Source organism: Centruroides vittatus, unplaced genomic scaffold (assembly GCF_030686945.1).
Source record: "Centruroides vittatus isolate TY-2023 unplaced genomic scaffold, ASM3068694v2 contig_651, whole genome shotgun sequence".
Classification (NCBI taxonomy): Eukaryota; Metazoa; Arthropoda; class Arachnida; order Scorpiones; family Buthidae; genus Centruroides; species Centruroides vittatus.
In genome coordinates this window covers 2,376,915-2,392,365 of record NW_027122405.1, presented here as the reverse complement: position 1 = coordinate 2,392,365, position 15,451 = coordinate 2,376,915, and the positions used below count along the sequence as shown (strand labels likewise).

General features: G+C 28.2%; 1 protein-coding gene across 1 annotated transcript in view; it reads right to left on the bottom strand.

Moving 5' to 3' along the window:
• The window catches only part of Mekk1 (mitogen-activated protein kinase kinase kinase 4), a 104,208-nt gene extending 90,682 nt beyond the window's left edge, over positions 1 to 13,526 (bottom strand). The window contains exons 1-5 of the mRNA XM_067275878.1: positions 13,479 to 13,526; positions 13,311 to 13,367; positions 13,178 to 13,190; positions 4,857 to 5,965; positions 329 to 577 (exon numbers count right to left, since the gene is read on the bottom strand). Of these exons, the coding sequence (XP_067131979.1) occupies positions 329 to 577; positions 4,857 to 5,965; positions 13,178 to 13,190; positions 13,311 to 13,367; positions 13,479 to 13,526 (1,476 nt within the window). The remainder of the gene's footprint in view (positions 1 to 328; positions 578 to 4,856; positions 5,966 to 13,177; positions 13,191 to 13,310; positions 13,368 to 13,478) is intronic.
• Positions 13,527 to 15,451: the final 1,925 nt, after the last annotated feature.

Here is a 15,451-nt window from a genome sequence, read left to right as displayed (position 1 = left end):
AATAACATCCAAGCTACACTACAATATGATAATGAATTTTGATTATGTTGCATTGAGAATTTTTACAAATTAAGTCAATATGAAAACATATTTTTTAAGAAGTTCAAAATATTGTTACTAAATGATCCAAAAGATAACAGTACTCAAATGTAAAATAGTAATAAATAATTACTGAATGCATAAGAAGAAAATTGACATGTATGGATAAAAATTATAAAAATTAATTATGCTAAATATCTTATAATTTATATTCATTCATATTTAAATCATTTAAAATTGAATCACCTTATTTTATTAATTCTATTAAAATTAAAAAAAAACCTCTCACTTGATAAATACTTAGTGATGATGGATCCTCTGGTTGTTGTTGAATTCGTAGCTGTAGACATTCATGAACTATATCTAAAGGAATACGTAAAAGAAACAAGAATGGACGATGAAATGTAGGAAGCCTCATTTTTTGATAACTATCTGACCAAACTCCATATGTAGATAATTCTTCACAATATTCTTTATTTGGGCAAGGTAAAATGGCATCTGAAAATTTTGTAGCTGGATTTGGGGAATCTGTTACAACCTATGAAAAATTGTATAAAATATATTATTATTAAATAATTATAAAAATTTAGCCATAAATTTAGCCTAACATAAAATGATTTAATTAAAATACTAAATATTTTTAAACATATTTTAATATATAAAGTAAACTGCTTACATAAAGTTCATAAATATATCAAAGATGCTGATTTTTGACTAATAAATGTAACATCTGGTATGAAAATAAATTGTATTTCTACCAATCATCACCTTCAGGGCCGGATTTACCAATTTAGGGGCCCTGGGCACAAATTCTGTGGGGTCCCCCCTTAAGAGTAGGCAAATTTGATGATTTAGAAGTTTACACAAAATACTGTACTTTCAATTAGATTTGAACTAGGAAGTTGTAAATTTCATTTTAAAAAAAGGTTATTGTAAACATACATATATTTTATAGCGTAAAACTAATTATTTTAATTTAACTGAAAAATACCCATGTGAAATTTTTTCCCGAAATTTTCTGATGTTTCATAGGTTTTTTCCGGGTTTGGTTTTCTCTGCCTGTTGCCCTCATGATTAGGCCACACTAGGCTGTCGCGGTAATAGAAAAAAAATTATGTTTAAACATAATTTTTTTTTAGTTTTGTGGGGGCCCTGGGCACAGGCCCCAAATGCCCTTATGTAAATCCGGCCCTGATCACCTTAATTAAGAATTTTTATATTATGGCGGTAAGACAGAGTTGCTAGAAAGAATACATGCTAGAGAAAATATCTCAACAGCTGAAAAATAATGAATTTACAAAAGGACTTTATCACAAAGTAATTAATTTATGCAATGTTATATCACTACCTACAGCATGGGATGGTTCACATTGATAAACAAGTGATATCTGATTCATATAGACTTATTTGGAGCATAGTCTCAGTTTTACCAGAAGTTATTTTTGCATTTCTGCTCACTATTATGTGTCCACTGTTCCTACAATGATGATAAACTTTCTAAAATGAAGCAATTAATTCCAGACCTCTTAAACAGCAATGTAAACGAATTGTAGTTGATTTTGACCCTAGAATGAGCCAAGCATTTAAAATCATAACTAAGAAGGTCAAAGCTGATCTTACATACAAATGCAACCCTACAATATATAAACTTCTGGCTAATACCAAGGATAAATGCAGCGAAGCCAGAAGACCGAGGATTTACTCGGTTCCGCTTGAGAACAATAGATTTAAGCCAAACAAAAAATTAACATACATAAGCTCAACCAACAGATCACTTACAAAAAGGATAGTTGAATACAAATATGACACATACAACAATAAGTTTAATTCCACCCTAGCCCAGTTTGCAAGTGAACCGAATATAACGGCCAAATGGAAAGAGGCTAAGATTATTATACCTATGCTTGATTATAACAAGTTTAGAACAATTGAAACAATAAAAATCTTTATGAAATCCCTCAAAGAGAACTTTATTAACAACAGAGACGCAGACTCGCTCTCCACCGCATGGCAATCACTCCTTGATAACCCCCTAAATTAAATAGGCCAATCCACCCTCATCGAGCCTGTTGCAATCTTTCTAGCATTTTCTAAATTTATCTTGTTTTTTATTTTCCACTGTTAACAATTATCTTATCATCAATAGTCATTCACACATCTTGGTTTAACTAAAAAGATAATTAACAATGTTGATATCATTTAAACTCTCTTAGCAATGATATCACTAGTAAAGAAGAAACCTTTATAAACAGTGACGTCATTTAAATATCTGCTAACCGACATTCCAACTGACCTTACTGTACCTGAAGAAGGCCATTCAAAACAGCTGAAAACATTTGTACTTAGTGATTAAACTGCTAGAAACAAAATGTGAAAGGTTTTTTGTGTTACTGATTTTAAGTAGTTCTAGCTTCGAGTGCAGAGAATTATTACATTTTTAATTTATTTCTTCATAAATTTCATGTACACAATTTATTTATTTATATTTCTGATGGAGTGTGTGAATTATTGTTATAAAAGTAAAGATCTTTATTGTGTTTAAATAAATAATTGCAGAAAAAAATTAATGAAATTAAATAATAAGTGTTAATTTTAATAATAATAATAATTTTCATAATCATTTTGTTTACAATTTACTATAATAGTTATAATACAAATATTACTTTCTTAGATTTTTGTGATTCTAAAAAAATTCTATTTTTTTATTATTATAAATTAAACATACAAATTTTAAACAATCACTCATCACACCGTGATATAGTTAATCATGTACTCCGAACCAATTATGGTGTGCAGATAAAGAAAACAAACGTTTCCGAACTCCTGAGTTCTTCATCAAATTTTGTAACGAATCCTCGATGGTTTAATAGTTACCATAATCAGTTTGAAGTATGTACGAGGTACAAATTTTCTAAATTTCACTAAAATTGATCATTTTTAAACTTTTCCAGATTTGCAAATTTTACTTTTAAATGATTATATTAGTCATTACAATATTTATTTTTATTTTTAATCCAAAAAAATAAAGATGCATAGGCATGAGATGACTACACCTAGAAACGACCACCCCAAATACAATAAAAGCAAAAATGAATAGCACTAAACCAAATAATACAATAAAAACAAAATAATAAATTATATTAAAATTTTACTTGAAAAAAAATTATATATATATATATATATATATAATTAAAAATATAAAAGAAACTAAGTTGACAAGTTATTTCATTTCTGACCATTTAAATGGTCAAAAACAAAATAATTTGTCTAGAATGTTACACCACTATCTCATGTTAATTTTAATAATCATAATATATTTTAAATTTAGAAGCAGCAGCAATGTTGTCAGCTTGAAAGAAAAATTAATCCCTCTGCATAGTGTGCTTTCCTTTCCAAAGGGATTTTAGGGATTTTTCTAGAAAACAGCCAAAAATGTAGAGATGCTTAGAATACTGATTTTTAATTCCTGTAGAAGGAAATGCAACTCTGAAGAAATAGACTTTGGCTAATAATGACAATATGGCATGAGTACATAACTTTATTCAACATTGGCTTCTGAATCTGTAATGAGAGGGATATTTTACATATATAAAAGGAATTTTGTTTGCAATAACCTAACAACACTAAGTGGCAGTTGTAGTTTTAAGTCCCGCTCAGGGCCAAGTATTTTCTTCCAGAAAATTCTAGTTTGATAGTCCGATAATTCAGCAGATCATTTGGCTTTAATATTTTTGATTAGTCCCACATCTTCTTAATTAAGTATGTGAAAATGACCAAAAAAGTGAGAAAAGTGAGCAAATAACTTGAAAAGTGAGAGAAGCGAGGATACTTCTGAAAAGTGAGTGACTCTGAGGCCTGTAAATGTAACTGTAAAGCCACTTACACCACAATGAATTTGGGTAAGTGCAGTGGAATCTGGTGATGCTTTTGAATGTAGCAAGGTCAAAATGCAGTAGCTATGGAGAAATGTTCCTTTGAGGTAAAAATGTGGATCAGTCCACAAGATCTCCCATGGCCAATCATCAACAACTTCCAATTAAGAAAAGAAGTTTAATATAAAGGTCAGGTAAATTTTCTTCCTTATCAAGCAACTGTTAGACATAGCTAATTTTGTATAGAAAAAAAATATATCAGTATCTTTCCACATAATGGAATAAGCATAGTTAATTGCCACAACACTACATGTGTACTGCTGAAACTTGAAAATGGTACAGTAGATGAGCCATTAATATTCTCCAACAATCATAGTAATATTCTCCACTACTTGTGTAGCAATAGGTTTCTATCCTTGCGCTCGCTGTAGATATTTTCCTCTAATTGAGCAATTTAACAATTAGTAATGCCAATAGCACCAAGGTCCTTCAACACTAAACAACCTTGGTGCTAAACAGCTTCTCAAGTAAAACATGTTCCAGCAAAGCCTTGACCATCATGGCTGATCTGTCATAATATAAATGATGTTCCACATACCATAGGCAATGCATGTTTTTTGCTACTTACAGCACCACAAGTTTCATAGTGGTGAGTTTTGGAACTAAATTCCCCCTCACAGAAATGTCTTCTGAAAATCCTGAAATATCAGTATACAAAATTTGGTTGTGTTTGGATTGCTATATATTCATCAAGGCATCATTAAACAAAGATGTGTTAATTATAATTATCTTGTATATCCTACAATAAAGTTAGCTATTATTACAAACCATATTAGATAAATATTACATATATATTAAAATATTTTGATATTATTAACTAAGTAATTCTTTAATCTTAAAAATATACAATTAACAAGTTTAATAATTATAATGAAAATATTTTACCTTTGCAACAGCTGCTGCATATGATGTTGGTTTTGGCCTTTTCAAAGCAGCATGAACATGAAACAGAATAGGACGGAGAACACTTGTAAGCTGAGAATATATGTATTTAAGTCCTTTATGACGAAGTGTTTTATCAACATAACGATGATAGATACGAGAACTTTTGAAATATTTGAAATCTAAATTAGCTGTATTTTGATTACAACTCGCATTATTTACTGATAAATCAAACGGATTAATATTTTGAACATCAGGTGAAGCAGATGTTGAACAGCAACCTCTATCAGATCCAGTTGTATTTGGACTACTTGTAAAGTCTGATATATTTTGAAAATTTACTTTTAATGAATGTTTAGATTCAATTTTGTCATTATTCTGATTTTTAACTTCTTCATTTATAACTAATCTTTGTATTTCATTAAAATCATAACAAGGCCAACCAGCTTTTAGTTTATCACGAATACCAAATAGTTTAGCCAAGGAATCGATCTTTCTTCGTAAGCATTGTGTAAGATTTAACCAAAGATTCAGTGTTTTAACTCTGATTATAAATTCTTCACTATTATATACAGGATATTCATTTCCTAATGCTTTAGAGCATGAATAATAGTGTTCGACTTCATCAAGTTTTTCTAATACTTTTGTAACCTGATGTAAAGCTTCACTTTCACTATTGATACAATTCTGACAAAGTCTACTCAAAGCTTCATTGCAAGAACAAGCATCACCTAAAAAGCAATTAGTTCTAAAATTATCCTTGCAATAACTATTTACTTCATAATTATGTTCTAATGGAAATGAATCTTTGTGACTTTTTTCAAGTGATTTAACAAGACTTCTTATTGTCCTTGTTTCTTTATCATTAACTTTATTACCAAGTGAAATATCATCATATATTTGTGCAACATTAGAATATTTAATTGCAGATATATCTTCATTTGAGTTCTGATTGAATGGTGAGGAAACTTGATCTATAATGACATTTCCACATGACACATATCCTGAATCAGTGCTATTGGTTACATTTTCAGATATATCAAGTATAGTAAAATTTAAAATTTCTTTTAAAACTTCTGGATAGATTGTCTTTGTAGACAAATAGTCCTTTTCTCATCACAAATGGTAGAACCATTATGCCAAGCTTTTAATTCTAGCCATAAGCAATCTTTAATAGCTTGAAAAGATAACTGATCTTCATTTACCTGAAATTTATAAAAACATATTAGTTAAATAGTATATGAATGCAATACATGGCAAATAATTAGTAAAATACAGAATAGGCCATAATTATGTCCCCTATCTTATTTTAAAACAACTGTGTTGAAATTCATACACATAAAAATAAATGATATTACAAAGCATTTCTCAATAAATGATATCAAATATTGTGCCTTGTGAATTTGAAAAGGACAAGACAATCTTCAACTTGTCTGAAGGTGAATCAATGTAATTCAACATATGGGCAAAGCTGATCTTTTTCAATAGACATCATCAAGATTCACTAAAAGCTAACACATTGTATCTTTTGTTGGGATGACTATTCTGGAACCATACTTTTTCTTGGGAATACCATCACAGCAAAATCTTCTCATTCTCTCCTGATTAAAATTGTTTTTTTGAACATGAGGCAACAGAATTTTCTCAATAATGAAGTCTTCCATCAGTTAGATGGAGCTGCACCTCATTGGACAAAAGAGGTTCGTGCAACTCTGAATAATATCTTCCCAGAATACTGAATTGAGTGATATCCCATGACCTCCAAGATCAGTCAACATTACCCCTGGATTTCTTTCTCTAGAATTTTGTGAAGAACTGCATTTATGAACAAGGCCACTCGCTATTCAGGAGATGATAAACAGAATTGCAATAACTGCATATAGGAACACCAGAAATGTCAGTAGTCTTTGAGGAAACAAACTGAAGTTACTGACTTTTCTGGCATGAATATGTGCATTGACATTGCAGGAGGATATACTGAAATGAAGTGAGAGTCAAAATCAGTCATTGGTATATGTTTTGTAATGTTGTGTAATTTAATGTGTATGAATTTCAACACAATTGCTTTAATGTAAAACAAAGAACAGGACTATGCCTTCCCCTGTATATTTCTAACATAGTAAATAAAAATATCAAAACTTATTATAATTTAATTTAAATCTGAAAAATTTATTAATTGAATTTTAGTCCACACACTAAAGAATAATTCTGATATGAACATTAAAAAAGTTAAAGGCTTAATAATTTTAACTTAATTAGATTTAATTTAATTTTTAGATTAATTAGATTAATTAAATTTTTTAAATTCACCTCTATCATATTACTAAGATTCATTGTTAATGACAAAATTTGTTTATTAAAGATATTTTTCAAATAAATACTTAATAAATTCTATTATTTTATAGTTATACAAGAAATTTATAATGTAAACAATTACAAAAATTTTGTTCAAGAAAAATATAGATATAAAAAATTCATATTAAGTTGAATTAAAATCTGTTCAGTAACAATAAAATAACCAAGACTTTCAAAAATCAAAAGACACTAGACATTACAGAGAGAATGAATAGTAAAATTCCATGAGATTATATTTAATATGTAAGATACAATCTAGTGAAATCTTGACTTGATTAATTACTAATATTAATATAATATCAAGAATTTCATTGGTCAATCTTCTGTATGTATAAAGCACTTACAACTGATTAAACTTAAGACACCAACGAAATGTTAAGAGACTTAAGAGTCCAAAGAAATGATATACATTTATGAAACAATATTATGATTGATATCTATCATTTTTTTGAAAGAATTACTTTTAAGTTTTACTTACAATTAACTGTAAGAGACTTCAGAAAAAGTAATTCTTTCAAAAACATGATAGATATCAATCATAATAGTGTTTCATAAATGTATATCATTTCTTTGGAAGAAGTGTCTAAGTTTTATGACTTGTAAGTGCTTTATACATAACAAAACTTAAAACTTAACAATCAAAGCCAATCTCTCTTTTTGATTTAAAAAAATTACTTTTACCACTTAAAGAAATAAACTCAAATTACTACTGCAATTTTTGCTAGAGTTTGTTATTTAAATGAACTTGTCTGAGGATGAGAATAAGATTCAAAGTATAAGCATAAATTTAATTGTAATTTTAGATTAATGCTTTATTAAAGCATTTCAAATTAAGAAATACTTTGTTCAATATACATAACTATTCTTTTTTGGAAGTTTTGTACCAAATTAATTAAACTTGTATTCAAATCATTTTATTATTATTTTTTAGATTTTTACATTTCCTTGGATTTCAGTTTTTAAAATTATTTTACAATTTCTATAAACATTTAGTTTACCAATTTAAGTTATAAGTTTTACAGTACAGTGATATCTCGGATTTTGTCGATAATCCATCCAAAAACAATCAGCAAAATCTGAAACCGACGAAAACCAAGGCAATTATTTCCATATGAATCAATGTAAATCCAATTAATTCAATCTAGACACACTAAAATACATACGAAAAACACATTTCATAGAGAATAAATATAGTGTTTAATACTAAAAACAATAAGAAATTAATATGAAATGAATATAAAAGACTAATGTAAAGAATAAATGAACATTTAACATGGCATTCGAAGGGTGCTGGCTCTCGAAACTTCCTTTGGTCCCATGATGAAGCTTGTTTGTTTGTTTGTTTAGTTAAGTTACAGTAATGCCACACTTGGGGAATCTCTCTACGGGGAATACCTTCCGGGAGTCTTTTTAAGGGTAACTGGCCCCTATTCAGGCCTTACAGACATGGAGAAAACCTGGAAAACTCCACATGGCCAGCCCATTCTGGAGAGGTGCTAACTCACAACCAAACTCCCAGTATTTGGGGAATGGAACCACTTAGCCACTGGTGGGCCTCCATGATGGAGCTAAAAGGAAAGGAAAGCAATGGAATTGTTTCACTAGATGCGTGGGATAATGCTCATACAATGAGAAACAACACTGCACTGAACAGGAAAACGCATGGGTCACCTTTGTTTTCGCAAAATTAGCAACGAGGTCATCTGGGCACGCCAATGAAATCTGAGGTAACCGACAACAACCAAGACAAATTTTTTGCAAAAAAATTGATGGACACTGAAACTGATGATAACCAAAGTTAACAGAAACCGAGGTATTACTGTATATAGTAATGGACAAGTTATTTATACATTACTACTATTTACAGTACCTTATATTTGCAGTAACAGATTTACTGAAACAAGGTAAAAGTGCATTGATTTAGCATCTTAACCAAATTTAATAGACCTGGATAAATCTGTTATTGAAATCCATTTTAATGTGATTCTACTGTATACTAATGAACATGTCCACAAGAACAAGCAATCACAATAAAATAGACTTTTATTATAACAGACCAATTTCTTCAGTCCCTTGGTGGTCAGTTGCATTGAACTTTTACTGTATTATTATTATTATAAACAAACTGCAGACAAACAAACGGCATCTGTCAGTGAGAACCTCACAGATTGTCAGGTAAGTTTTATAAAAAGCAAAGCAGAATCCACAAAATATAGCCCAAATTATGTTTAAAGTAGCAAAAAGTAGTAAGTTTCCCAAATCTAGCAGCATAGAGACCTACAAATATCTCAATTTGCTACTTATAGCCCAATCTTGCAATCCCAAAACTCAGCTGTATTTTATGAGATAAGAGAAAAATGATAGTTGATGGGTAAGATGACATCTGAAAATGTGGTCAATGACTACTAATTAATACTGGTCTATTATTAATATTTGAAAAGTGATCCGTGTAGGATAGGTCATGATGGTCCCATATGTGATCAAAGTTGCTAAACTTAGCATCCAAAAGACTTCATATGACTTGTTTAAATTAAAAAAATCTCATGAATGCAAGAATAATTGCTTTTATGTGATAATAAAGTGCTTATATTTTTGCAACAGATTGTATAAACTATTTGGGAAGTATGTTCTCATAAATATCACATTTATAGAAAAATTATTGGGCTGCAAATTGTAGACCTATAAATTCCCGCTGTCGTCCCAGTCTCTCTGCCTGTTCTTCCTTAAACTCAAGAAAGGAGTTAGATATATGAAAGTTGAGACCAGATAGGGAAAGCTTGGGGCTGGAGGCCCAGTTTAAATATATAGGAACTTCTGGTACAAACCAGAAGTCATGATACTTCAATTCAAAATTTTTCCATGAACAGAGTTAGATATATGACCAACACAACTCTATTGCTAATAGGAGAAGTTTGATATAAAGGGGCAAGACACTACTAAAAGAATTTAGAACATTCTGATAAAAAGTTTCAGCTTGGCATTGTGACGATGTCACAATAAATAATCTCACCTTAAAATTAGTTTGGTTTATTTGGTTATGACAATGCAACATGTGAGCAATCTGCTGAGGGGAGATTGCTCTCTTTCCATAAAAGTCTTCCTGCATCCCAGGAAGACTTTTATGGAAAGAGGGACCCTATTTAGGTGTTACTAACATAAAGAAAACCCAAGAAACTTCACGTGGCCAGCCTGTTAGCCATGCCTGAACCCATCACTAACTAAATAGAAGTGTTCAGTAGTTTTATCCACTCCGCTACTGGAGGGCACTTTTTAGAATTAAGAAAGTACTGTTCAGAAATGAAAAAACCTGAGTCGTTATATGTAAAAAATTAAATACTTATATACTTACTATAGACTTTTCACAAGGTAACATTTTTGATTCCATGCAGGCAAGTGTTATATGCTACCTGTCTCAGTAATGATATAGCGCATCTATTTCATGCTATATCATTGTCACAATAATTACTAATATAAAATCCGTCATCTGTGTGTGAATTCCTTATAACTCATGCAATTTTTGTCTAGTGTAGATGAAATTTTGGTTATATTTGTTTTATGTTCCAACAGAAAGTATAGGCTACTTAATTTACAAAAATATTATCTATAGAATAAACATTTTATTGATTTCAGATCAATGATCACACTTATGTTGCAGTGATGTCGGTGACCATATGATATGATGTTCATGCTTGACAGGGAATTTCCCTTAAGTTGCATTTTAAAATATTTTAGCAAATGTTAAACATACTTCATTAAATTTAAAATTTAAACTTTAAAAAAAGATAGCCTCATTGTGTCACTTCTATAAAATTTTTAAAAATTTTTCCATGTGATGTTCCAATCAGAAATAAAAATCTAACCAGCTCATTATTTAGAAAGTGTTATTGCTCATCTGACTAACGTACATACAATTTATCTTTGTTTTATCAATGTGGAATTATGAAATAGCTTTATCAAGGGCTGCAGAAACATAATCACAATGCCAATTATCAAAACAATATTAAGGTGTGTATTACTAAAAGAAGATGATAAAAAAATTTTTTAAAAGACAATAGAGTGTTTACTCAGAATTTGTGTATAAAGTAATTTTATAAAGAAAGATTTTATTATTATTTTAATATAAAGGTCTAAATCTGTTTGTGTGTGTGTGTAAGTGAATTCTCTATAACTCCTAATTTTTTTGCCCACTTCAAGTGAAATTTTGTTTTGTTGCCCTTTATGTTACAACAGATAGTATATACTACTTAATTTGTAGAAATATTAACATCACTCTTTGAATTTCTTGAAATCTCTACTCTTCTCAATTCTTCAATCTCTACTTTCTCATAAAAAGTATTCTGTCATGTTTGATGAGGAAATTTCTAGTTAAGTAGATATAATATAAATTTTTAAAATTATATTCTTTTTTTTTGTAAGAATTATATTTAGTATATTATTTTGTTAAATTTTTTTCCAATGGATGGCACTATGTGTAAATGAGCAAATCGGATGTAGATATAAGTTAATCGATTTACAAAAATCCAATAGATATTTTGGGATGGGAGTATGACATTATCTAAGTTAGAAGTATATGAACATAACTGCCTAGTTTTGTAGCAATCAGTCTAACAGTCTAGGAGTGTATAGCAAATAAACAAACAAACATCCTCATTTATATAATATATATAAAAAAATAATAAGAGAGAGCAAGATCATTTCATCACAAAATTATAAATGTAAGTTTATATTTACCCAAGAAAAGTGATAAATTTTCACAGGATTTAGTTTGTTCTTATAATTTATTATCTCTGATATTCTAATCAAACACACAACTTTTCCAAAATCCATTCTAGCTAAACACAAATAATATAAAAATATCTGAAACCATTCTGCTGTGTAAACATTACAACTTACAAACCGATTATTATAAACTTTGACTTTGATAAGAAAATATTTCCTAATAATTTATTTAGCATTATAAAAAGATCTTGTTTTAATTTTTGACAAAATTTAAGTGTTATAAATGTTGTACAGTACATCTTATATATGAATTTTGATATCAGAAAATATCATAAAATAAAATAAACAACCATTCAAACTTCAGCAAAAATTCTTTAATCTCAAGAACGTTTTCAAACGCATTAAGCGTCCATCTTCAGTTACTTCTTTAAATCAAATATGAAATTCAAACAAATATTACATAAATTAACGGTACGATTACAATAAATAAATAAATAAAAATAAAATAAACAGGATTATCGTAATCTACAAAATTATGCCAATATTTCATAAATATTGGCATAATTTTGTAGATTACGATAATCCTGTTTATTTTATTTTGAACTTACAGAAGATTTAAAGAAGTAACTGAAGATGGACGCTTAATGCGTTTGAAAACGTTCTTAAGATTAAAGAATTTTTGCTGAAGTTTGAATGGTTGTTTATTTTATTTTATGATATTGTCTCTTCAGTAAGCAAGTATAGTTTTATTTATTTTGATATCAGATTTTAAAAAATTGTAGAGAAAATAATTTGTTATTGATTTCTAAAATGGAATTTCCAAATTAGTATAAATTTCAATTATTTTATTACAGATGTAAATATCCATTATCATAATTCATTAATATATTCAATATGAAACAGAATACTTATTGCAATCAGTATAAGACTCATCTACTTTATACTAATGTTAAAGACCAACTGATAAAGATAAGGAAATAAGACTACAAGTGGAAATTTTTCTTTTATTGACTCTGACATTAAAAAAGGTGTGTTAATACGATTAAAAAATGTATAACTTGAAGATTTATTAATTAACCATAGTTCATCCAATGTATAATTGAAGTAACAAATGCCAGCAACTTATATGCTTCTACTACAAGCAAGCAACAATTAAAATGAGTTTAACATTTAAAGCAGACCAGTTAAGACTGATGATTACATTTTATCAGCCAATGATGAGACTAGATAGCTTAAAAATGACTAATTACCTGAAGATAACAACTACCATAATCAAAATAAGTGATGTTTTTATAAGTGAATATTAACTTATATATTTTAGAATGTGCTAATTCTGATAACATTAACATTTGCAATTATAATAAGCAGATGCTATTGTATTACTTTGATATTTTTTAATAATTTCATTATAACAAAATTATAATTATCTGAAGATATATGCTAAATTAAAAATATTTTTATGATTATAATATAGATTATAAAACGTAGATTTTCATGAAGATATTTAACTGAAAAAAACTAAAACTCAGTCTAGGAAATAATTAAACTTACTATTTTGTTTTCATTCTCAGCTCCAGATTGTTTCTCTCTATTTCCCATTCGTATTAAAAGTGAAAATGTTTTGTAAAATTGAATTCTCTCTACGGGGCAATCTGATTCAATTGAAGACCGGTGATCCAAAAAAGACTGCTTTGAACTTACAGAAAAGTTTTTCATTTCATTTTCTTCCTATATTAATAAATTATTTATGTAAATAACCAATATATATATAAAAACAAACATATTAAAGTCATACAACAAAATGTATAACTTTATTGAAATTTAAAATAAATTTATAAGAAGTGATCTTAATTTAAAGCATAAGATAATTAATTAATAAATTAAGATTGCTTCACTTTTCTGTGATGTCAGTAATTTAAATGAATGAATGAAACAATGGTATAAACTACTCTTTATGAGAATGATATTTATTTTTCTCTCATTCCATATGCAATTATACAAATATATGAATATTACACACACATACACGAATTCTGCTTGGTAAGGTTACCAAACGTTTAATTTTCTTTAATTTAAAACATTTTAAGCATTTTAAGCCATCTTCAGTACAAAGTACTTTACATTAGATAATCTAAGAACAGCATATAGATGATTCATAAACTAAATAGGATGGTTAAAAAAAATAAATTCATATTGAATTTAAAACTTAGAACAAACTCTTTAAATTTTGAACCTAAACTTAAATTTATAACTAAATTTAAATTTTACAAAAAATATTTATTAGTCAATTTAATAGCATAGAAAAACCACACAAATATAGCATTTTTCTTACCATCTTCTATAATTAAAATTTTATTAATAATAGGTGGTTGTCTCTTTAATCCGAAAACATTCGGTAGACTAACTTACAGCTGAACAGGCTTAAAACTTTTTTATTGGTTCTTCATCAAATGCATTTCGGACCAGTTTTATGAGTCCTGGTCCCTCATCAGTGCTACAGGAAATCAAAGGTTTTTTATTAACATGGGTGACGCGAGTACGTACATAATAAGATTTACAAAAATTCTTTAAATCTTATTATGTACGTACTCGCGTCACCCATGTTAATAAAAAAACCTTTGATTTCCTGTAGCACTGATGAGGGACCAGGACTCATAAAACTGGTCCGAAATGCATTTGAGAAGAACCAATAAAAAAGTTTTAAGCCTGTTCAGCTGTAAGTTAGTCTACCGAATGTTTTCGGATTAAAGAGACAACCACCTATTAAACATATATACAGCGACTAAACAAATTTAATTAAAATTTTATAACAATTAAGTGCATTAATTAAAAAAAGTGTAATCATTAAGTAAATAAACTAAACTATTTTATGCAAATTGACATTAATATAAAAAAAGGTTAATTAATTTAATAAAAAATAAAAATGTTGTAGTCTCATTTATATTAAAATTGAATAGTTACTGATTATGATAAAAATTCAAAAAATTCTCTTTTTACTTCCTTTCTGTAGATTGAAAAATATCAATAATAAATTCTTTCTTATATCAAGATCTTACAAAACTTCTCATATAAAAAAAAAATTGCTATTACTCATCAGATTCTATATCCATAAATACTAGTCATTGTTGAATGAATAGCAAACAATATAACAAGTGTTTTTAGTCAAATATTTATTTAAAATTGTCAATATGATGATTTTCATGCCAAATACTGTATAAATTAAAACGGAATGTACATGAACGCTGAACTCAGTGCCTTCTCCATTTTAATTTATTTAAAACTGAAAGCATTAGTGAAAAACAAATGCTGACACTGCATATTAGATGATACATTAGTAATTGTACAAACACTATGTTTATGTTATTGCAAGCATAAAAATAAAAATGATTTTTCATCTGTTAACATCAATATAGGAAATAATCATTTTAACTTTAATTTCTCTCTTCTAGATCATTTTCAGCTTAAATTGTAAATTATATTATAAAAAATTATACTAATTATTATTTTTCATAAAATCCTTATAG